At 61.3% G+C, this 23,908-nt stretch overlaps 1 protein-coding gene across 2 annotated transcripts in view; it reads right to left on the bottom strand.

The window, feature by feature from the left end:
• Window positions 1-22,406, bottom strand: part of ZC3H3 (zinc finger CCCH-type containing 3) — an 88,699-nt gene extending 66,293 nt beyond the window's left edge. For both annotated transcript variants that reach the window (XM_043601966.1, XM_043601965.1), the window contains exons 1-3: window positions 22,278-22,406; window positions 19,597-20,905; window positions 18,344-18,540 (exon numbers count right to left, since the gene is read on the bottom strand). In XM_043601966.1, coding sequence (XP_043457901.1) covers window positions 18,344-18,540; window positions 19,597-20,905; window positions 22,278-22,365 — 1,594 coding nt within the window. In that variant the 5' untranslated portion in view covers window positions 22,366-22,406. The remainder of the gene's footprint in view (window positions 1-18,343; window positions 18,541-19,596; window positions 20,906-22,277) is intronic.
• Window positions 22,407-23,908: the final 1,502 nt, after the last annotated feature.

Here is a 23,908-nt window from a genome sequence, read left to right on the forward strand (position 1 = left end):
GGCCCCGTGGCCACATGGGCCACACACGTGGGAAGCTCTGCAGGAGGCAACGTAAGGCCAGGGGGCAGCTTTAGGGGGGCTCCCCCTACAGATACAGGCCTCGGTGCTCTGTGAGTGGGAAGGAGAGGAGCACTGGGGAGGGCGTAAGGAGGAGAGAGGGGAGGGACGAGGGAGAGAGGGGCAGGTGGGGACACAGCACGGAGGCCCGGTGGCCCACAGGGGCTGCTCTCAGACCACTCCGTCTCACAGGCGGCTGCAGGGACGGGCTGGCGGACGCACCACGGCACACTGGCCCCCCAACAGGCCCCTGACGGCTGCCGGACGTCTGCACGGCCTTCTCGCAGGGACCAGGGCCTGCAGCCTCCCACGGGTGACGCCACCCCACCGGGACACGCACGCACATACCCGGAGGCCAGGCTGAGGAGAAGGCAGCCACGAGCAAGCAGTGAAGAGAACCAAGAGAAGGAACCAGGGGAGTCTCCGAGAGGGGCACGGGACACAGGCGGCCTCGCTCAGTGTCGCCTCCCCACTGCGCCGCGGCCAGAACAGGTCCCAAGAGCCACGGGGGCGCCCCAGCAGTCCGGCCTGCCCCCATGTCAGCATTCCAGAGCTGCACAAGCTGCAGACTCAGCAGCGACGGGAACACGTGGCATCGGTGACTTTCTGGACAGCCACAGGCTTCAGCAGGGCTCGCCCCAGCACGTGGGGGCTTGGTGGGGCCCACGGCCTGTCCCGGCTTCCCCACACCTCCCAACGCAAGCAACGCTCTGGCACAGAGCACGGTTCCCTTCCTCATCCTTCCCCAGATTCTGCGGTGGGGCCTGCGGCTGGGGAGCTCGCGTTTTCCCACAAGGCCCCAAGCCTGTCTTTCCAGAAGCAGTGGGGCCAGCCCCACCCCCCAAACACACCATGCTCCACCGGCCCACACTGTGCCCCCGGGGACCCCCGGGGATGTGGATGGGGAGGCAGCAGGCCCCTGCCCAGCTGAATCTGATGGGTCTTTGGCCTTCCGTGGGTGGGGATCCAGGGGCACAGGGCAGCTTTCCCAGCCCCCGTGGAGCCTGCTCGGCCCTCACCTCAGCCTCCCCGCCTTCATCCTCTGAGCTTGGATTCCCCTCCTGAGACACGAGGACCTGGCCCCACCCCCAGCCAGAGAGAGGAGGCAGCTGGCCAGCCACCAGGTTCACTGCCCAGCTGTCCCCTACATGCGCACACAGGTCCCACGGGGCGCGAGCCCGGAGAGGGGAGCACAGCAGGGGGGCGGCAGGCTCACCGGTGACAGCACAGGCACCGTGGTTCTGAGCTGTGGTCACAGGTCCCGGCTGGGGGGTGGGAGTGAGGGGGGGGGGACTTCTAGGAAGGGGTCGGCCACGGGCCCCTAAGGTTCCTCCAGTGCTGACTGCGGGAGCTGCCCCCCCTCCCAGCCAGCCTTTGCTTAGAGCAGGGGAGGGAGAGAGACAGAAACAGCACTGGAAACCCTGAAATAAAGCCCAAGACCTCTGTCTCAGCAGAGCCCAATCTCCGCAAGTGTCTTGAGTGCTCAGGGCACGCGGCGCCTCGGGGGACCCACGGGGGCTTCTCTCTGACTAAAGGCCTGTTTCCTTCAGTTGGCTGAAAACTTGCTGGCCCTTGATCTCTGCAAGAGCCTGTCACTCAGCAGGGCCCCAACTAGCGTGTCTCTAGGGACAAGGCCACACCACAGCCTGCAGGCAGACGGCACTCGGGCAGGAACCCTGGTCCCTTCAGTTCCGGGCACCGTGGGGGGCAGGCCTGGCAGCAGGAGGGGGGTAGTCTTCCCTCGGGTTTGTGCCCTGCTCACGGGCGACCTAGGACCAGGCCTCCCCAGAGCTGGCCGGCAGCAGGGCCCTGCAGGAGGCCCTCGAGAACGCCCGGCCAGGGGACCGGCAACCAGCCTACCCGGTGACCCCAGCATCTCCCCACACGGGCCAACGACGCCAGAGGCCCGGTCCGCCATCCATCTAGCACATCTCCACCCGCCACGACAGCGCGGGCCGGCCAGCAGCTTCCCCGCACACCGGTCGCTGGCCGGGAAGCATCTCTGACACGGGCCATCCCTCGTTTGGCGAGAGGTCCCGGCCCAAGAGGCACACGCTCTCCGGGGGGGGGGGGGCCGTCGGAAGGTGGTTTCCGACCCCCCCACGGAGGAGGTTTCACTGGCCCCCCTCACCGCCCCCGCCCCGCTGCCGCAGGCACCGCCCTCCCCGAAGCCGCGGCAGCCGGGGGCGGGGCTGCAGGGCAGTGGCCGCGGCACGGCTCGGCTCGCACCGCTGAGCGCGCTCTCTGAGGCTGCCGCACCCCGCCGCGCTCAGGCTCGCACCCCGCCACTTAATCGCTCCGCCGCTGATGCGGAAAGGGCAATTAGGAGAAAAGCTGCCAGAGCCCATCACAGATCCGTGCGGCTCGGAATACACTGTGAAAGGAAACACAACAGCTCCAGAATTAATTTAGAAAGCGCAGAGCCCCGCAGAATGACAACAAACAGGCCAGTGAGCGCTGGGGGGGCGGGGGCGGGTCCACGGCGGCCAGGGGGTGGCCCCCGCATACCTGCCTGGGAACGGGAGCCAGCCTCCCGGCTCCGGCCGGTCCAGACTGAGGCACCCAGGGCACGGGGCAGCCAAGGTGCGCGGCAGTCTCCCCATCCACAGACCAAATAACGGACGCTTAATGACGAGAGACTGGGATTTACGGTCGGTGTGTGCGTGCAGCTACAGAATTCCTTCGCAAATCCCATCAATTCTGTCCATTCAGACCAAATCTCATCATTGGAAGGCTACGTGGATGAGCACGGAGAGCCCCAGGTCACAAGCGTGGCCCCGGGTGGCTCCAGAAAAGGCCCGGCAATGGTGCTACCTCAGGCTCCTCCCGGCCAGGGCTCCACCTGCCACCACACCCCAGGAGATCCTAGCTGCCTGTCTGGGAGCAAGGGCCCCTACCGGTAAACAGGTCATTGTCAAGAGGCCTTAGGAGAGGCCACTACCACCTCCCATGGACCCAAGACGGGGGACAAGAAAGCAGGAGGGTCATAAGGAGCAAAGGACCCCACAGACACAGGCACCATCTGGAAGCCCCGACAGCTGTAGAGGCACGGAGGGCCACGTGACCCTGCCCCTTCCAGGGCCACTGAGGGATCCCTCCCTTGGTAGAGCAGCACAAAGGGTTCCAGCTCGGATCCCAGGGGCGTGGGGAGGCCTATCCCGGTTCCCATCCTAAGAGGCTCCATCTGTCCCAGGGTGGTCCTGTGAGGACACGGCAGCAGGGTGGACTGCAGGGACACAGCCCGGGGGGCTCCAAGGACAGCACCGCCACCTGCCCGCCCGCCCACCCACTGGCTCCTGGCAGAGAGCCTTTTTCCCACCTTTGTGTCCCAGAGGCTCCCACAAGGAGAAGTGGGGCCTCGGGTGCACAGAGGTGATGGGCCCAGTATCCCCAGACCCCGGTCTCCTAGCCGCCAGCAGCTCTGGCCCAGCACAGGTTATGAGAGCAGGGCCGAGTTCTCGGGAACCCCAAGACCCACCCTAGCCCCCATGTCCCGCAGGGGAGAAGCCCTCCACCCTCCTGGTCCTCTCATGCCAACAGAGCCGTCCCCTGCGCGCAGGGGGGCCCCACCCACCCAGGCCAAGGAGAGTGTCCCCGAAGGCAGTCAACTTTTGTCAGGACCGGGGTTAGAACCAGAGACCCTGCCCAGCTCCCTTAGGCAGGCTGGGCACTGGGACCATTCCCCCAGGGCCACCCTTGGAAGTCCAAGACTCTCCCTGGTTGTCCCCAGGGGGCCTGCCTGCATGGGCACCACCTTCCCAGTTGTCACTCAACCCCGTTCAGCAGCTCAGTGCCCGCCCCTGGGCAGTGTGCCCCCCCAGGCCCCTCACCCAGCCTCCACTGCCCCTGCTTTACGCCAGGCCTGCCCAGCTCTGCCACTCAGGCTCCGCATCCTTACTGAGCATGGCTACTGGAGGTCCCTCTCAGGACCTGGATCTGGGGCAGGGAGACGCCTGCAGGCACAAGGCCACCGTCCAGGAGGCCCACAGGCTGCCCTGTCGACACTACACCCCAGAGACTTCTCAGAGGCCACAGGTGAGTGAGCCGCTCCTGTCCCCAACACGCAGGTCACTGGATGCTCTGAGCCACCCGTCCTCCCCACCCAGCCACACACTGGGCATGGGACGGGCACTCCAGCGCCTCCATCCTGCAGACAGGAAAGTGGGCCACCAGACGCGGGGATGGGCTGTGTGGTCTCCCGGTGCCCCACCTTTACCCCTCCTCCTGTACAGACCCTGCTCTGCCAGACCAGCCTGCTGGGGCATTCTACCCCTGGAGAACCTCCCACCCCACCAACACTGCCCTTAACTCTGCAGGCCTACCTCCCCGAGGGCCCCATATCCCGTCTGGGAGAAGAAACATCATCCATCCTTGAATTATCTCCATAACTCCGTCCACAATGCCCACCACTCAACACAAAATAACCAGACAGGGGCGCCTGGTGGGCTTGGTCTGCACAGTAGGTGGCTCTTGATCTCAGGGACGTGAGTCTGAGCCCCATGGTTGGGTGTAGGGATTGCATAAATAAACTCCAAAACTAACAAGCAAAACCAAAACAGGGGCGCCTGGGTAGCTCAGTTAGTTGAGCGTCTGACTCTTGACTTCAACTCTTCACGGTTCGTGGGTTTGAACCCTGTGTCAGGCTCTGCGCTGGCAGCGTGGAGCCTGCTTGGGATTCTCGCTCCCTCTCTCTCTGACCCTCCCCAACACGAGACACATGCACCCTCTCTCTCTCAAAACAAATAAACATTTAATAAATACACAAACAAACAGGGCACCTGGATGGCTCAGTCGGTTAAGTGTCCAACTTCGGCTCGGGTCATGAAAGCCAAAAGGTTTATGAGTTCGAGACCCATGTCAGGCTCTGTGCCGACCATTCAGAGCTGGCTTCAGATCTTCCGCCCCCTTGCTCTCTGCACCCTGCTGCCCTGCTCGCGTGTGCTCTCTCTCAAAAATGAATAAACTTAAAAACAAAAAAGAAACAAAAAAAATCCAAAAACAAAAACAAAATCACGGACACACAAGCAGATCAGACATGACCCAGAACTAAGAATTTTAGGGGCGCCTGGGTAGCTCAGTCCAGTTAAGCATCTGACTCTTGATTTTGGCTCAGGTAGTGATCTCAGGGTTTGTGGATTCAAGCCCCACATTGGGCTCTGTGCTGACAGCATAGAGCCTACTTGGGGTTCTCTGTCTCCCTCTCTCTGCCCCTCCCCTGTTCATGCTCTCTCTCTTTCTCTCAAAAACAAATATTTAAAAAAACAATATTTAAAAAAATCTCTTCAGACAATGGACTGAACAGATGACTGACTGATCAAACATGGACTTTAGAGGGCTCCTGGCAGGCTCAGTCCGTGGAGCATGTGACTCCTGACCTCAAGGTCATGAGTTCAAGCCCAACATTGGGTGCAAAAATTACTTTATAAAAAAAATTTTTTTAATGGACTTTAAATACGACTGATGTATTCAAGGGCTTAAAGACAAGTTTGCAAATTTTGGCACAGACCTAGACACTATTTGAAAAGACAAATGGAAATTTTGGAATTTAAAAATAACTGAAGCTACCCAATCCTCCCCAGACGGTGCAACAGATTATACAGAGCTGGACAGACAACAAGCAACCTAGAAAATGAGTCAGAAGAAACTGTCCAGATTTAAGCACAGAAAAACAAATATGGCAGATACAGAAAAGAGCACAGGAAACACACAGAATGTGGTGGAAGGGTTTAATATAAACGTAGCCAAGACCCCAAAAGCAAAAAAGAGTGAAGCAGAGGCAATACACCAAAGGCAGGAGGGCTGAAAACTTTCAAAAGTGAAAACTGTCAAGCTGCGGTACCCGGAAACACCACCAACCCCGGCAGAATAAGTAAAAGCACACTAAGCATCCCACAGCAGCTGCCGCAAGCCAGACGGAGGAGGGCTGTGGCACAGCCAGAGGGAAGAGCCCGGGTGCCGGCGAAAAAAAAGCCAGCCAGCTTCCCCCACGCCACAGCTGGCGTCAGAAGGCAACGGAAGACCCTTCCCCAGCGCCAAAGAAAACGCCTGCCATCCTCAAATGCTTCACACGGCAAAAACCCTTCGGAGACGGAGGCAGAAACAAGCATTGTTCACATAAACGTCTATTGAGAGGCACGGTCCTCAGCAGACCTGCAGGTCCTCAAGGAAACGTTAAGAGGTGTTCTTCAAACAGGAGAAAGAACAAAGAAAAGGTGAAAAACAAATACACAGGTAAATCTGAATGCGTAGAATGTTTTGTGAAATCTAAAATGCGAAGAGGATTAAAATCATGATAGCTCTAGAACAGAAGATGGGAGAGAGGGAAATAGAGTTTAAGGACTCCACGCTACTTCTGCTGCCTGGGAAGCAATCACATGACACATCTCGAAGTACTAATATCACTAAGTAAAAAGTACACGTTACAGGAAAGCCTGGGGAGCTCAGTCGGTTAAGCGTCCGACTCCTGATTTCGGCTCAGGTCATGATATGGTCACGAGATGAAGCCCTGCATTGGGCTCTGTGCTGACAGCACGAAGCCTGCTTGGGATTCTCTTTCTCCCTCTGCCCCTCTCCCCTACTCACATTTCTCTCTCAAAAAATAAAAATAAATTTTAAAAAAAGACAATTTCAGGGGCGCCTGGGTGGCTCAATAGGTTAAGTGTCCGACTTCCGCTCAGGTCACGATCTCGCGGTCTGTGAGTTCAAGCCCTGCGTCGGGCTCTGTGCTGACAGCTCGGAGCCTGGAACCTGCTTCGGATGCTGTGTCTCCCTCTCTCTCTGCCCCTCCTCCACTACTCTCACTCACTCTCTCTCTCTCTCTCTCTCTCAACAATAAATAAACATTTAAAAAAATTTTTAAATAAAGACAATCTCGGGGCGCCTGGGTGGCTCAGTCGGTTAAGCGTCCGACTTCAGCTCAGGTCACGATCTCTCGGTTTGTGAGTTCAAGCCCCGCGTTGGGCTCTGGGCTGATGGCTCAGAGCCTGGAGCCTGCTTCCGATTCTGTGTCTCCCTCTCTCTCTGCCCCTCCCCCGTTCATGCTCTGTCTCTCTCTGTCCCAAAAATAAATAAACATTAAAAAAAATAATAATAATAAATAAATAAATAAAGACAATCTCAGACTGAAGTTAAAATCCAGCTATTTGCTGGATACAAAAACTCTCTAATTGTGATACACAGGAAGCTGAATGTAAACACATGTATGCATGGCACACGTACGATATCTGTGCATGCACACGTGCACGTATGCACGTGCATTTTACAATACCATCTAAAAGAAATCGGGCGTGGCTACACTTGCATCAGAGAAAGCAGACTTTAAGGCAAGAAGTACTACAGTAAACAAGAGAGAACATTTCATAACCTTCAAAGATCCAATGCACCAGGGAGATACAGCGATTCCAAACTGGTTTGCGCTCAGTGAAATGGCCTCAAAATATTTAACGTAAAGGTGACAACTAGAGAAATGGGCAGATTAACAACCACAGGTGCCACAGGGGCTGGGCGGAGAAGGCGCCCCTCCCTGCGGCCTCATCAGTGAGCACGGAAGCCGCGAGCACGGTGGGTACCCGACGCCACACAGCCCCACAGCCGGCGACCGGGACTCCCTTCTCCTCAAGAGCTTTACCAAAACTGACCGTAAGCTGGACCGTAAAACAAGTCTCAGCAGACTCAAAAGAACTTGAACTCACACACTGCACACAGGCGGGGCTAAGCCAGAAGCGTTAACTACAAAGAACTTCAAAGCCCTCATAAGTTTGGAAATGAAGGAACACCCTTCCAAATAACCTATGGGTCAAAGAAAAATTAGAAAAAAAATCTGGAGAAAACATGAATAATTAACTTGCAGGATACAGCTACGCTCAGGAGGAATTTATAACACGTGCCTATTTTAAAAAAGAGACCTGAGGCCACTGGCACCGTGTCCTGCCACTGCGTCCGAGCTCAGGCCCACCGTGGCCTGTGTGGGCAGTTCGCACCCGGAACAGGGGCCCCCGACTCCAGCCTCTGCTCCCCAGCTCCCCACCCGCTGCCCCTCAGGGTCGAAGGCACAGGGCCCAGAGTCAAGGACGTACACAGCAGCCAGCTCCAGTGCCCAGGACAGCCTGAGACGCAGTGGGTCCACTCCCCCATCCTTCACAAGCCAAGAGGACAATGCCGTGCCGGGAAGCGGCCCAAGGCAGGTCCAGACAACAAACCCGAGGAGCGAGGAGAGCCAGGCTGCGGAGGGCTCCAGAGGAAAAACACGCTTCCACATTTCCTCCGTGAGGTGCCCACCTGCCCCTCCGAGCCCCACACCAAGCAGAGGAACCACAAAGGGCAGCTCGGGTCTGACTCGGGGCCACACCGCCTGCTCTCAAGAGTCCCACGGTATGCCGCTGCCGGGTGGGCACAGGGCCGGCCGAGGTACGCCGGGGAGGGGACTCTCTGTGCGGGTTCCTAGGGAGCGAGCGACGGCAGCCTCGCCCTGCTCCCCCCGATGGGGCCAGGCACGCAACCACCAGGAAGCTGAGCCCACAGAAGGGGACACACCACAGGACTGCTGTCCCCTACTAAATTCAGCTCCAATCCGTCTCCAGAGGCCTAGACCAGAAGGCCCAGCCTGGGGACACCGTGTCCCACCCCCCACGTGTCCTGTTCCTTCACCCAGCTGCCTTTAGCAGGAAAGAACCCCACCCCCAACACCAGGGCTCTGGGGCACTTCCTCCCAGGCAGCTCCCAGCACCTGTCCCTGGGGGTGAGCGCCCGTCCCTGGGGTGAGCGCCTATCCCTGGGGTGAGCGTCCCTGAGCAAGAGCCTGGCTGTTGCTCTGCTCTGTATCTCAGTAGCCCTGGGGTGGGGGGGCGGTGCTCCACTGGGAGAGCTCCTGGGGAGCTTCCAAATCACACACCTGCCCTTCCTCTGTTAGGCAAAACCTTTGGGCCAGGACGTGCCAAGGGGACAGCTGGGCACACGCCCCCAGCCCACTGCCCTGGCTCCAGCCCCAAATGCCACAGGGGGCAACAGACAGTAGGCGGGGTCCACAGCCCCTGGCCCCCCCAGGGCCAAGGTATGAGCCTCCAGTCAAGACAGGTCTACCTCAGCCCTGGTGCCCACAGGACAAAAGAGGCACTGAGAGGCCAACCTGCTGAGGCCGTTGCCAGCTACCAACTGGATGCCCAGGCCTCTCGGGGCCACCCACAGTCCGGGTGCCACCCAGCCTGAGGATCTCTGTGTCCTCCGTCTGTCTGCGCCTACAAGGAGTTTGCCGGCTTTGCTCCCGGACGCTGCGCTAGGATCTGGCCCTCAGGACGCGTTCACGGCGGCCAGTGTGGCCATCAGCCCGCACCAGATTCCTACCACAGACCCAGGGCAGGGCTTGGGGACAAGAGCAGGGCTCTCCCGGCCCACCTCCTCGCCTGCTGGACTTCTCTGGTCACACAGCAGCCCCTGTGCCTGCCACCACACCCGAGGCCGTTAGCTTCCCCCCAGCCCAGGGCCCACCCCCGTAGGGACACCCAGCACTCGCTCTGCAGCTGGCACGCAGCCCAGAGGGTTGGCACACTCCGAGGCGTGACTCCGCGGGCCACAGAAGTGGGCACAGGCCCACAGTCAGGTGCAGACTGCTGCCCACAGAGGGAAGGCCCAGCGCACCCCCACCCCCACCCCCGGCCTCACTTTCTGCCTCCGGGAGCTGGGTCACCCCGAGCTCCGTCTGCACAGCAGTCGCTCAGTAAACTTAGCTCTCTCCTCTGCCCTGGCAGCCTCCCCGAGAGCCCAGCGCCAGAACGGCTCAGGAGACTGGCAGCCTGACGGCAGAGGTGGAACAGGAAGACATTCCCAGCACTCCGCTGATGAAGCAGCGGGAGGAACTGACGGAGTCCCCCCTGGGGCCGGGAGAGGCAGGCGTCAGAGGACGCTTCCTGGGGGCAGAGAGAGAGGAGAAAGTGGCAAGAAGACACGGGGCCCCACGGGCAGGGGCAGGAGGCGCTGGCTGAGCTGTCTCCTCTCCCAGAGGCCTCCTCTTTCCCGGCCCCCTGCCCTTGCCATGACGGCCCAGCACCACGCGGGGGCACCAAAGGAAACCGGTGCCTCCTTCCCACCAGGACCTCACCCCGGCACGTCAGTGGACACCCAGCACGGGACACTGCTGGTCAGGGGGGAACGCGGGGGCCCCCTGACGAGGACCCACATCCGTGTGGCGCTCTGGCCACCCGTGGCCCTGCCTGGCCCGAGCACACTGAGGACCTGGTGCTACCGCAGGTGTCCATGGCAAGGGTACCGTGGGGGGACAGAGGCATTGGGGGGGGGTGCCCCAGGGGGAGGAACAAGACCCCAGGCCTGAGAGAGGGTGTGCCCAACAATATCCTGACAGCTGTGGAGAGGTGTCGACTTCCAGAGACCTGGAAAGTCATGCCCCACCTCCAGGAAGTGAGCGAACCCCCACCCTTGCACCAGAAGGCCCCCGCTGAGGCTGGCCCCCTTTCCTAGGGATGAGAGGGGTTGGGCCCAGGAAAGATGGCAGGACAGGGGGGTAGAAGAGCCTTCGCCCGCACCCCAGTGCCTGCTGACGGGCGGGCACCCGCGAGCCCGCCAGGCTGACAGGGACCCTCACACCGGGCTGGGCGCGATGGGCGAGGAGGCCCGCAGCGCGTCCGACCACCAGACACAGAGCCCCGGGCCCACGGGAGGGGTGTCCCGCTCCCCAGGGACACAAGCTCCGCCGCCCTGAGGACGCCACTCCTCCTGCCCCAGCCAGGCAGGCTTCACGGCATCACTCGAGAGCCCCCCAGCTCTGCGGTGGTCACGGCTTCCCTCGGCTTCCCTCGGGGCTCCGAAGCTGCCCAGGAGCCAGGCAAACGCGGTGCGCGCGCGCGCACACACACACACATACACACACACACACACACACGCGCGCGCGCGCACTCCCACGCCAGTCCTTGCGGAGCAATTCATTAGCACAGCCGCGACAAACTGAAATCCAGGCCTCCGATGCGCCTGATAATTTATGCAAGGCTCCAGGATCGCTGCCGCTGCCTCTCGCAGCGCCTAATTCAGCACTTTCTCTTTTCCTTAGGAAAGCAGGACTCCGGATTTAACTGCTCTTTACGGCGTCTACCCTGGTAAAACCGAACAAGACAACCACGCACCAGCGAGCGCCAGCCACGGAAGACCCCTCCGCGCAGCCATCCCGGCCAGCCCCCACCAAGCCCCGCCCAGCCCCCTGACCTCCCAGCTCCTTCAACCAGCAGGGCAGCGCCCCCCCACACGACCCTTGGCCCCATCCCAGGTGTGGAAGGCTCCCAACCCCTGGGCTGGCTTCCCAGCACCCAGGGACACAGGAGGGACAGCCCTCCTTAAAGTCACCCAGCCCGGGCCCTCCCCGGCCCCCCTCCCTCCCCTGCCGTGACACAGGAAGCCCTCGCTCCTCCCCCTCAGCTGGGGGGCAGGAGCCAGGGCCCTCCTGAGGCTGGGACCAGAAGTGCCAAGTCCTGACCACGGCACAGGGCCTGGGGCCCGACAGAGGTGCCCCTGGTGTCAACGGCAAGATTCCCATGCCCCAAGGCTGGAACGGGCAGCCTCGGGCTAGCTCAGTAGAGGAGAGCTAGCCAACCACCACAAAAGGCCCATGTCACGTCCAGGAGGCCAACCCTGGGCGGGCAGTGACGCCCCTGCCCCCAGCTTCTTTGATCCTCAGGCACCGTGCCCTAGGGTCTGGGCACTACCCGACAGCCTCCCAGGGAGGGCCCACCCCGCCGCCTGACCGCACCCCCTCTAAGCTGGCCAGACCCTCCGCTCCCCACCCTCCCAATGGCCATCGGCACCAGTGGTGAGAACGAGCCTCCTCCCCGTGGGGGCCCAGGGCGACATCTGGGATTTCCCTCTGCTCCCTCTGCCCACCGACCCGCCCGCAGCCGTAACGCCGGCACACGCTACACACGGGCCTGCCCAGCACCGAGCGGGCCTGGGGCTGCCTCCCAAGAGGGACGCTGCAGTGCTACTGCCTGCCCCACGGCACCCTGTCCCGGTCACTGGGTACCCTGGCCAGAGGGGGGCCCTGCCTGCCCAGCCCTGGCCTCTTCCATGCACAGGGAGCCACAGGCCTTCCGAGAAGGAAGCAAAGGGAGAACTGCATTAGAGAACTCCCCGGGCCACTGCTCAAGTGGCTGCTGGAGGAGCGAGCCGGCAATGGGTGGAACCCCTGAAGGTACAGCCCGAGTCCCCCAAGTTGGCGCCTGCTCAACAAGAACCCCGCAGACGTCTCTGCACAAACTGGGCACACCCAGATAGTCTGAGAGGGCCTGCTCTGACCTCTCCAGGAGCCACGGGACAGCCCTTCAAGCTCCAGGACAGCGGGCCAGGTGCACTTGCCTGAGGAGCCAGGAGGGGATGGGCAAGGGGCAGGACAGCCTGCAGGGTCTCCAGCCAGGGGCGGGGGGGTAGGGAGGTCCACCACTGAGCATGCATCGTGTCCCTGCTCCGGGGCCAGGAGGAAGGCAGAACGGCCACCCAAGGGGCTTGCTGAGGCGCCCAGGTCCTGGGGGAAGGGTGGGTGCAGGGCCTGAGGGAGCTCGCGTGGGGAGACACGCCCTGAGCCCTTCCTTGGAGAAACCTGGACCCAGGGAATAGGTGCCCCACCTCTGGCTGGGGTCACGGGGTGGTCCCCCCCCAGCACCGGGCAGTCCCAGCCAGAGATCCCCCTGGCTGCATACCAGCTCCAGGGGACTGTCACGGGCTGCATGGTGAAGACCCGGCAAGACCCAAACAAGGGTCCGAGACCACAGCTGCCTTTTCTGCCAGTGACCTAAGGCGAGCGGACACCCCACTTTCATCTGCAACAGGTGATGGCAGTTTCTCCAGACCACGCGGCCCACACGGCAGACAGAGGTTTGGGGGCAAAGTGGCAGGGTGAGGCCTGGCTTCTGGGAAAGCCTTGGCAACTCTCAGGTCTGTCCCTGAGGCCGCCGGGAGAACCAGGCTCTTGCCGCCAGCTGCATCCCTGCCCCCGCAGCCCTGCGTGGCCGCCAAACCCTCACCCTCACCCTCACCCACCACAGCAGCCCCTCCTCTGTACGGTCCGGGGCGTCCTGCACAAGGCCCCAGGCTTGTGAAGCAGGGGAGGGAGAGGAGGCCAGAATACCGTCATCCTGGGCAGGTGAGGCACAGGGCCCTCCCACCCAAGCGGCTTCTGGGAGGTGACACCACCACCCACCCACCTCCCCACCCACCCATGGCTTTTCCTTGGCACACGACAGCCAACATTTGCAAGTGGCTGGCAGGGACCCCATGACCTGTGGCCGCTTTGAAGCCCCCTGGCCCAGGGCACGGGTGCGAGTGGGCTGGGAAATACCCACTCTATACAAGCCACACTCCAGGCGCACACCAAGCCTGCCGCCTCAGGGTGGCCCAAGTCACGGCCTTGGGCCCGGCGTGGACAGAGACAAGCCGAGCTGGCCCGGACACCCAGACCCTGCAACAGAGCAGGGGCCAACGTGAGCCGTGTGCGCTGTGACCACCACAAGCTGGAACCACCAATTGCCACAATTACATGGGTGGTAAATCGGAACCCGTTCTTCAGGTCTATGAGAGGTTTTCTTCTCTCTGCTTTCTCCACTGTTTGGACGCCCTGAGACGGATCAAGCAGGGTCTCTGTGCAGCTAAAATGGGGCAGACCCCACCAATCCTCAGCAAACGAAGCTCCCCTGGGCCCCTCCTCAAGTGTCACCTCCTGATACCCCAGCTGCCAACAGACTCATCCCCAGAAGAAAAGTGGAGGAAGGGAGGTGAGAGGCAGAGAGGTGGGGAGCACAGGAAGGGGGGGGGGGGTCACACGGTGCCCCCAAGGGGCCACCTGGCCCACCCCCCCCCCCACCAAAGTCTGACTCGGGGTGAACCGGGCAGGAGGGTCGGAGGGCAGGGGAGCCCGGGAGGGGAGGCCGAGGGAAAGGCAGAGGGGAGGCAGCAGGAGGAGGAGTCGGGCAAGATCTTCATAATGCTCAGTCCCCAAGGCCCAAGGCACCAGCGGCCACACGGCTGCTGAACAATGCAGTTTTGAATTCAATTAAAGCGATTATCTGTTGTGCCAAATAAATTGTGTACAGCATATAGCCTGCGGCACTTACACCTCTGGGCTCATTATTCCCTAACTGTTTCCTCCTGTTTATGCGCTCTCAAATTAAATTGCTGATAATATGCGCCAAAATAAAAAATGAGCACACCTTGTCCCAAGAAAATTGATTCTCCCTTTTCCTGAACTGGCGATTGCCAGGTTTTATATACTCTGTTCCTGGTGATCATTAGTAATTCAATTTTCTTTTTATTAGCCCCCTTATCTGCTGAGCAATATAGTGGCAGAGCTGACCTCTTTCGCACGGGTAAATGTTTAAAATCTTTTCCCTGATTAATTTTGCCAGTTAAGAAAAAGAGGAGAAATGGCCCGGCTCTTAGCCATCACAATGAATAAAGCTTAATGTTGATTGTGATGGAATTTCTAATGCCAGGGAAATTGATTGAACGCGGCAATTACACTGCAATAGTAACTCAAGGGAGATGGGATCGCTTTCTCCTGGCCGTAGCCTTTTGGTTATTTAAAACAATCCAATTTGCAAGGATAATTATGTATTAGTGTTTTATCTGCCACTTGAAATGAACAGGGGAGTTTCGATACTGGCCTAGCATTAGCAGGTTATTGCTGCAAATTACTTGATATCTGCTTTCTTTCACATAAAGAGGAAATTAGGCAATCAATTACCAGAAAAAGGTGGACGGAGGAATAAGAGAGGCAAGGACGCCCTCTGCTGGCCACCGGGCCGTTCGGCAGGGCTGAAGAAGGGACCTTGGTGGGGGCGGGCAGCTTCAGGAAGCCTGACCCTTGTCCTCACTTCGTCCCCGCACTCCCCGACTCGGCAGGAGCCCACAGGGGCTCAGGTCCCTCCCCTACACTGCTCCAAGGAAGTCTGGACCTGAGCCAATGGTCTGTGTGGGGAAACGGGGAAGGGAACCCTCAAAGCGGCCTGTCCCCCACAGGAAGGCACGGCCGGAGGGCTCCGAGCCCGAGCCCAGGGTCTCCGCTCCAAATGCCCACGGCAGTAAACGGAAACTTGTGTGTGAGGCAGCTTGCGGTTGGCCTGGGGACAGGCAGGTGCAGCAGGGGAAGGAGGGACACAAGAGAGGGAAGCCTGTGGACCTTGCAGAAGAAGGTGCTTGGGGGAGCCACCCACTGACTCCCTGGTAGTCCTCCAACCAGGGGAATGCTCGTCCCCACTCCTGGTCCCACCACAACCTCCTCGGCCAGTCTCCAGGTCGCAGGGTGGCATGTCTGGAGCCACGTGCCCAGCGTTTTAGGCCCGTGCACGAGCATCTTCCCTGAGCTTCCTGCCCACTTCTGAGAATGAGGACCCCACTCCTTGACCTGGCCACAGGCTCTTCCTGGCTCACTGCCCCTCCAGGCCCGCCGGACACTCCTGGGGCCCCCAACACAGCCACCTCGCATCCCCGAGCATCTTCATGCAGGTCCCATGGAGGTCCCATGTCACCGCCCCCTGCCTTACGGAGGCCTGCCCCACCCGCCCATCATCGGGTCCCGCCTTCCCTCTGGCCTCGGCCCCTCCCACCCTCGGGGAAGCCGGCCACACAGGACCCCTCTCTGCTCCGGCAGCACGGCAGAGCTCATTCCCACCCGTGCCCGTCACCTGCGGACAGGCACAGCATTTTCGCCTCTCTTCTCCTCACGCCGGTCTGTTTGGATGTCCCCTCCTCAGAGACGCCACCCGCTTGGCTAAAGCTGGCCACCCACCCATCCCAACAGCTCTCCACCGCCTTAGCCCACGTTTCCCTTTCCTCTGAGCGCTTGTACCACCTGAGAGGAGCTTTTCAGCTAGTTTACGACACCCGGTAGCTGTCTGTCTTCACGACAACGGTGCGGCTCCAGCACGTCAGGGCCCACGGGAGCCAGCACGCTGCCCTGCACAGAGGCCCTCGATGCATGCTCGCCGGATGGTTGGGGTGATGGTGAGGCATAAGCGGGGAGACGCAGGACGGTGGAGGACACATGAATGGAGGATGGCTGGCTGGAGGACGGATGGGGATGGGGGATGGAGGGCAGATGGGGGGGATAAGAGGGTGCGCGGATAAACAGGTTGGTGGATGTTTGATGAATAGCGGATGGAAGGTGGATGGATGGATAGGCGGATGGACGAATGGACAGATAGTTGGATGGATGGGGAGAGGATGGAGGGAGGGGGTGGATAAGTGGATGAGTGAGCAGAAGCTTCCCCAAGCCCCTCCCCCAACAGGCCTCCCCCCCCCCCCCCAACCCCTGCACTTTCCTGCCAGGGCGGTGGGGAGCCAGGGTTCTCCTCTAACTACAAACTTAGCCGTTCGCCCCCTAGTGGAGAGAAGCGTAAAGGCAGGGACTGTGTCAGCCCCCTCCCCCCAACCCCATCTTGCCCAAAGCCTTTCTCCTCCTCTCACACAGCACTACACACCCCCACCAGCAGGAGGCAACCTCCACGTCCTCAGGCGACACCCGCTAAAGCTCTAGGCCCAGACAGAGAACGGTCATCCCAGGCCCCATAAGCAAGGCACGCAAGCATGTGGGCCTGAGCCTGCGGGCACCGCTCCAGGGTGACACACAGACCCTCCCCGCCCATAAACCCGCAGACCCAGCACCCCCGTCAGCCCCTCACTCCTCCAGGCCATTGTCCACCTGGCAGCCACAGCTGAGTGTCCCAGAACCTACTGGCCTGGGTCGCTATGTGAGGGTGCCAGCCCCAGGCCATGGCCCCAGGACGCGGCCTGTGTGGCCAGTGTCCTTCTCTCCCCAGAGGCCCCTCAGCCAGCAGCTCCGGTAGCAGGCCCACTGCCCGCCGGTCCATCCAGTCCGCGCCCACGGCAGCCCCCGCCCCAGCCCCCAGCCGCACAGAGTCCTCCTGCTGGGAGCAGGGAAGGGCACACGGCACACCTGACCACCTGCCTGGCAGGAAGGCTCAGCTTTGTTTGGCGGGCTCCAGAGTCGTCCACCCCCTGCCCCGTCTAGAGAGGGGTCCGCGGCTGCAGGCCCTCAGTAACAAGAAAGGAGAAGTGTTCGTACGAATAGTGCTCCTTCCTCTGGGGTGCCTGCTATGGGGAATGGCAACGGTCTGGCTCAGGCCTGTCTGCCCCCACACCAGGCTCCTTGGGGACACGGACAGCAGAGGCCTGGCCAGGCCACAGTCAAGGCCAGCCCCGCTGGACTCCTGGGAGGGCGGCCAAGCTACACCAAGAGCACAGGCTGAAGAGGTCAAGTGTGTGCACCTGGGATGCCCTGCAAACCCCCTCGGCGCCCACCCCTCCATTAGGACACCCTGCACCTGGGACGCAAGAAGGGCATGGAGGAGCCCAGGGCGCCGTCTGTGTAACCCTGCCCCACTCAACACCTGGCTCGGCAACTCCACGAACACTTGTTTCCAGGCCCAGCAAAGGGGGGTGACGCCCGGCGGATGCTCACTGGCGTTCCGGGAACCCAGCTCTGCAGAGCACTCTGGCCCCCAAGAAGGCAGGGCAGGAAGCAGGGAGCTCCCAGGCCAGCCAGAGGCAGAAACCCCAGCTTGGGTGCCGGCGGGTCTGAGAGCAGCAGGCCAGGGCGGCCCTTCCGGAGGGGCGGATCTGGGGCCCGGATCACACTGTCTGCTCGCTCTCCGACCCGCTAAGGAAGGGGAGCTTGCACACGGAGGACCCAGAAAGCCGGGACCAGCTGGGCCCACTTGGGTCACAGTCAGCCACCAGGAACCAGAGCCACAGTCCCCGATTCCCCTCAGCCTCCGTTCAGAGCAAGAATCTGGAATAGCCGTGGCCTCTCAACACACTGCCGCCTGTGACGGGGACATCCTTCCCCAAGGTGCCTCACACCACATCCCTGGTACTCAAGTTTCACTGAAATATCACCAGCTTGAGGCCCCTGGCCCCAATCTCCACTTGCCCCGGCCCACTCTCCTTGTGGCAAGTCACTACGGAAACGTCTTGGTGCCCGTGGGCTAGGATGCAGGCGGCAGGGGAGTGGAAGGGACCGCCCTGCCCCATGCCTCCGAGACCCCCAGCACCCGGAGCAGGACGCAAAGGGGACTGTGGACACAGCCAGCCCTGAGCAGCGTCCCGGTGTGACGGCTCATCTGTGGGGGCAGACGTCCATCCGGACCTCCCCTCCACTCCGGCCCGAGCCACCCGCTGCCCCCCAGGCTGAGCGTCCTCGGGACGGGGCAGGTGGCTCGTAACAGGCGAGCGGAGCCGGCGCAGCTGCAGGAGATGCACCCCCTCCCCCCGGGCCTACCTTCCTTGGTCGGGGGGTGGGCCCGGCCAGGAGGCAGGCAGCACAGCCGGTGCCTGGTGACCTGCGCCAGGCCCTTGTTGGGGTTCTTCTTCAGGACGGGGCTGCTCTTCCCCCGGGGGGCCTGCCTCCGCCGCAGGCTCAGCTGGCTCTTGGCGGTGGCGGCAGGCGGGGCGCCATTCTTCTTGTCGCAGGGAAGGCTGCAGAGACAAAGAGCAGGCAGCTCCCAATGGGCTCCCCCAGCAGGGCGGCTCTCCCCATCTACCCCTGCCCATCCAGACCCCAGCACCGTGGAATCACCCCGGGAGGTCCCAGCCTGCCCACCTTCTCAGCAGCGGCCCGTGCGCTCCTCCCCCACTTCAGAGCCCGGAGCCGGGGCAGAGGGAGAGCGGCTCCCAACCCTTGACCCCCACCCGGTATATCTGCACCAGGTCCCCTCCGTGTCCCTAGGCCGGATGAACTCTCCAGTGGGGCTGGGGGCTGGGGGCAGCGCTAAGGAGCTACCGCAGGGGAGGGGCCGCCACCAGCTGCCCCCAGCCACCTCTGCAGGAGAGGCTACTGCTCACAGCTCCCCTGTCCACATCAGCCGAGACAGGACGGCCACCGTCCAGAAAAGGCAGGGGACTTTTTAACTGTCTGGGAGAGCAGGGCCAAGGACCAAGGTCAGACAGCAGGAAGGACCTCCAAAGGGGGACTCACAGTGAGAGTGACTCTGCCCTTGCAGTTACCAACTGCCGTGATGAAGTCCGAACCCCAGACCAAACCTGAGCCACAACGCCATTTTTTAGCCTCTGCACGATCCTTGCAGGTGGAGGGCCAGGGAAACGACCCGTATTCAGTGAAACAGTGACTGGTCACCTGACTGCCAAGGAGGCAGACTTCCCGGTGCGCCCTGGGTTTGCGCACCTAGTGCGTAGCTGGGTATAAAGCATCATCCGCAAACCCAGTGGACCTGGAACAGAAGCTGCCCCAGCAGCCTCTGGTCTGTCACCAACAGGAGATGGGAGGGCTCCCCCTGTCGTCACTGGCTGAGCCCCGGTTACCCCAGTAACCCCAGCCTCATTTGCCCTGGGTACAGTAACACCGCCAGCCACGCTCGGCTGGACCCATAGCCGGTGATGCTTCATTTCCTCCTCCCACGGCCCCCCAGGTGAGCCCTCCCATACGCTCCGCATGCCCAGCAGGGAGCTGCCAGGCCCAGGCCTGCCCCCCTGCCTGCCCAGACAGGACCCTGGGGTGCTGGCAGGGGCACCTACCTAGCGCCGCCCCGCCTCCGGATGATCTTGGTGCGGCTCTTCACTTTGTAAGCCGAGAGTGGGGTCTCACTGAAGAGGGGCTTCAAGCCGCTGGGTCCCACTGCGGGTCTGTCCCCTGGGGGGAACCTAGATGGGAGCTGGGAGGCATGGTCCTTGCTGCCAGCTTCCGACTGCCAACGAAAGGAGGAGGATGAGGAGGCCGAGGGGCTGGACGCCTTCCACTTGTATTTGCTGGGGGAGGCCCCGAGCGTGGAGGACGCGGACGACCTCCTGGGCTTGGCATCCGGATCAGCTCTGAGCTGTGGCTTCTCCCCCTGTGCTGCTGTGCCAAAGGGGGCCCTGCACACGGTCTCCGAGGCTGCTCTGGGACTGAGGGCCCTGCGAGTGGCCCGGGGGCTCTTGGCTGAAGCAGCCACCCACTTGTAGTTGTTCTTCCGGAACTTGCTGGTTCGACAGGACACGAGCAGTGAGGCCTCCCGGGCCTGCCTGGGTCCAGAAGCTGCTCTGGCTGGGCCTGCCACCGAGCCGGAGGAAGCCGGCTGATCTGGGTGGCCAGCATTCACTCTCCCATCTCCAAGGTGCTGGGCGACACAGCTGGCCACAGAGTGTGAGCCCACCTTCCGGCCCGGAGCCGCGCCACTGCGCTGGGGCAGGGTGGGGGAGAGGAAGCGTGCCTTGGCCGCAACCGCACTCTCGCTGACAGTCCGCCGGGGCTCAGAGGGGCTGTCACTCACGCTGCTCACAGACTTTACCACCCGAGGCTTGCCAGGCTCCTTCTGGCAGACCAGAAGGGGGTCCTCTGTACCGCAGCTCCCCTTGGCTCTTCCCGGCCTCGAGGGTTGCTGCTGCCCACCAGGGGGCTCGCCCTCGCCCTCCTGAGGCCTGTTGTGGCTCCAGGAGGGGTCCTCACATCCTTCCAAGGAACCCCGAGAGACCCCTGCAGCGCTAGCTGAGCCCGGTTTTGATGGTGGCTTGATTTTGATAACCATGTTCTGATCTGGACTCAGCTGGACCTGCCTCTCCAGGACATACTGCGCGGGGTCAGGACCCCGGCTGCCCCCAGCCCTGAGAGGTGGCTGTGCGGCACAGTCACCGGGCGGGTCTGAGGCTCCTGGGGGCCGGTTCACCAGGGAGTATTTCTTGCGCCATGCAGGCCCATGGCTCAGGGAGAAGCCCCTCCGGCCGGGACGAGGGTAGCTGGCACCGAAGGCCCTGCTGCTGTTGTAAGCAGGTGGCTGCCAGCGGGCAGCGGCCGACGTGCCCGGGGCAGGGGCGTTGCCATGGAGGTTTTTGTAGTCATCGATCAGACCTGAGAAGGCAGAATCACGGGCTCAATTAACCAGAGGCTGACAGTAAACTCAGCCAACAGCCCAGTCCCCCGGAGGCGCGTCAGTCCACAAGACACCCCACAGACCCCACCTCCCTCGTGAGCCCCCGCCTGGCCCCAGGACAGTTCAGCCCGAATTCCCCCCGCCCATCCTTCCCATGAGCCTTTCCCATCAGTCGGCTTCCATCCTAGTCGCTTACACTGAAAACACACCCCTGTGGCTTCATGTTCCTAATCTGTCGGGAGTATTATACCGGGTCCACAATGCTCTGAGGTGAAACGTCACTTGATATGAAGAGACCGGCAAGGCCCCATGCTCTAATGCCTCAACAAGGGGGCCGGTCAGCCACGGAGGCCCTCTGGCTTGCCCACGGATGGAAAGGAGGCAGGAGTACTCCTTAATAACCCCCCCTGCCTGGCGCACGGGACAATGAGCGTAAGACAAGCGACACAGGGGTCGGCGCTCCACAGTTGATGGGAATGTCACACCGTCCTCCTCTAAGGGGAGAAGAGGCCTGATTGTCTGGAGGCCCGACAGTGGATCGCGGTCCCAGGGCAGGAGGGGTACAGGTTCAGCTGGAACACTCCAGGGAGTTAGGCCTCAACCAGCAAACCAGTAGCTAAGTCCTCCGTTACAACGCTGCCCACCACAAGTCCCGTCCCCAGACCCAAGAAAAGCCATGTCCAGACCTGGTGACACTCCAGGACAGCTGCGACAGGACCAGCCCGCCTGGACTCTCCCCCATACACGTTTTCCAAATCCTTAAGTCTTCTCTTCGTGGGAAAACTTTAAATGCGGAAATTTTTCAGAACAGAAACCTCAACTTGGGTGTAAAAATTGAAAAGATGGGAAACTGAGGCCTGGCGAGTGGGGGCCTTGGAATATCAAGAGGACTGTGACTGTGTGGAGGGAAGGAGCCAAGACGAGGCGTCCAGGGGCTTTGCCACGCGGCACCAGGTCAAGCTCTCCACCCTACCGTGTGGCACCGAGAGCGACAGGGCGCCGAGGAAGTGCCCGCCCGTGGGGGTTGGGGGTGGGATGCCTCCCGCCGGTTACTAAGCGACGGCCCCGCCGCCACCCGCTGCAGCGCCTGAAGGACACGCACTACCCGTCCGGAAAAACGGGCAAGGGGCTGACCCCGGCCGGCCCGGATGCCCTTCCGGGTTCCCCACCGCCTCCCCGACCCTACCCACGCCCCCACCCGACCCGACCCGGCCGTCCAGACCGAGGGCGCGGAGCGACGCCCTTCGGGGAGGCGGGCAGCGGCCCGCCGTGAGGTAAGGAAGGGTAAAGAAAGGGACGCGCGACCCGGGCCCGGCCCGGCCCGGCCCGGCCCGACCCGACCCGACCCACCCTGCAGGAGACGGATCTGTCGCCGTAATTGCTCCTTTTCCTCCATCTCCGGAGTCCGCGACGCCCGGCCGGGCCCCCGAGACGTCATCGCCGCGCGACTGTTTCCCCGCCGGCGGGGCGGGGCCCACGGGAGCTCCGAGCCTGCGCACTGCAGCTAGGCCAGGGCGTTGGCCGGGCTGCGAGGAACGCGCCGTCGTCCTGGCAACGCCGCCGGAAAGCCGGGGTCACGCACGCACAGGGCAAGGGGCGGGGCGACGTCAGCACGGCGCGCCGGCCGGGGGCGCGAGCGCACGGGACCGGAGACGGCCGAAGGCGGCTGGTTTGGGACCTGGTGCGGCGGCAGCTGGCTCCGGTGCTACGGCCTCTCGTTCCCTGCGGGACCAGGCGAGGAGCCGAAGTCCGGACCCCTCTTCGGCCGCAGCGCAGCTCCTTCTCCGCGTAGAATTACGCTGTGGAGGCCCTGCGGGGGGACCTGGTGGCACGAGCACCGGAGAGGCTCTCTGTTAACGCTGCCCCGTGGGCCAGGGCAGGAGAGAAAACTCCGGAACGAGGGGTCCCTGGGCGGGGAAGCTCTGAAAACATGACAAATTTCGGTTTATCAGCGGGAGCAAGTGCAAAACAGATGTGCAAACGTTGCACGCTGCTGGGGGGTGCAAAATGGTGCAGCTGCTGGGGAAGACAATCTGGAGGTTCCTCAAAAGGTCAAAACTAGAATTACCATATGACCCAGCAGTTCCACCTTGCGTGTGTACCCGCGAGGAGTGAGAGCGGGGACTCACGCCGCTGCTCCATGAAGCGCTATTCACAATGGTCAGAGGAACGGCTCAACCGTCCCCGAGGATTAATGGATGGACAATGTGGTCTGTCCAGACAGTGGACTATGATTTAGCCTCGGAAAGGAATGTACTACTTCTCGATCCCCGTTGTGACAACGGTGGACCTCAGAATCGCTTTGCTAAGTAAAATAAACGGGTCACAAAAGGACGTATGTCGTATGACTCCGCTTCTGTGAAATATCTAGACTAGGCAAATTTCTAGAGACAGTAGATTAGAGGTTACCAAGGGCTGTGGGAAGGAGGAACGGAGAGTCAAAACGTTGTGGGTACAGGGTTCTGTTTGGAATGATGAAAAAGTTTTGGAAAGAAATGACTGCACAATACTGTGTACTTAATGCCACTGAATTGGGCACTTAGAAATAGCTGTGTGACAGCTTGTATGTTGTAATTTTTTTTTTTTTTTTACCACATGAAATGGACAATGTGTTTGCCACAGGCCTGTGCAATAGCAAATGTTAAAGGAAATTCTTCAGGCTGAAGGGAAATGATAGGATGTGGAAACATCTGTGTGAAGAAAGAGAACAGGAAATGGAAACTTTGTTAGTAAATTGTAATTCTCACTTCTTACTTGCTTTAAAAGAAGTAGTTAGAGGGGCGCCTGGGTGGCTCAGTCGGTTGAGCGTCCAGCTTCGGCTCAGGTCACGATCTCACAGTTGGGGGGTTCGAGCCCCGCGTCTGGCTCTGTGCTGACAGCTCGGAGCCTGGAGCCTGCTTCGGATTCTGTGTCTCCCTCTCTCTCTGCCCCGCCCCTGCTCACGCTCCCTCGAAAATAAACCTTAAAAAAAAGTATGAAAA

This window comes from Prionailurus bengalensis, chromosome F2 (assembly GCF_016509475.1).
Source record: "Prionailurus bengalensis isolate Pbe53 chromosome F2, Fcat_Pben_1.1_paternal_pri, whole genome shotgun sequence".
Classification (NCBI taxonomy): domain Eukaryota; kingdom Metazoa; phylum Chordata; class Mammalia; order Carnivora; family Felidae; genus Prionailurus; species Prionailurus bengalensis.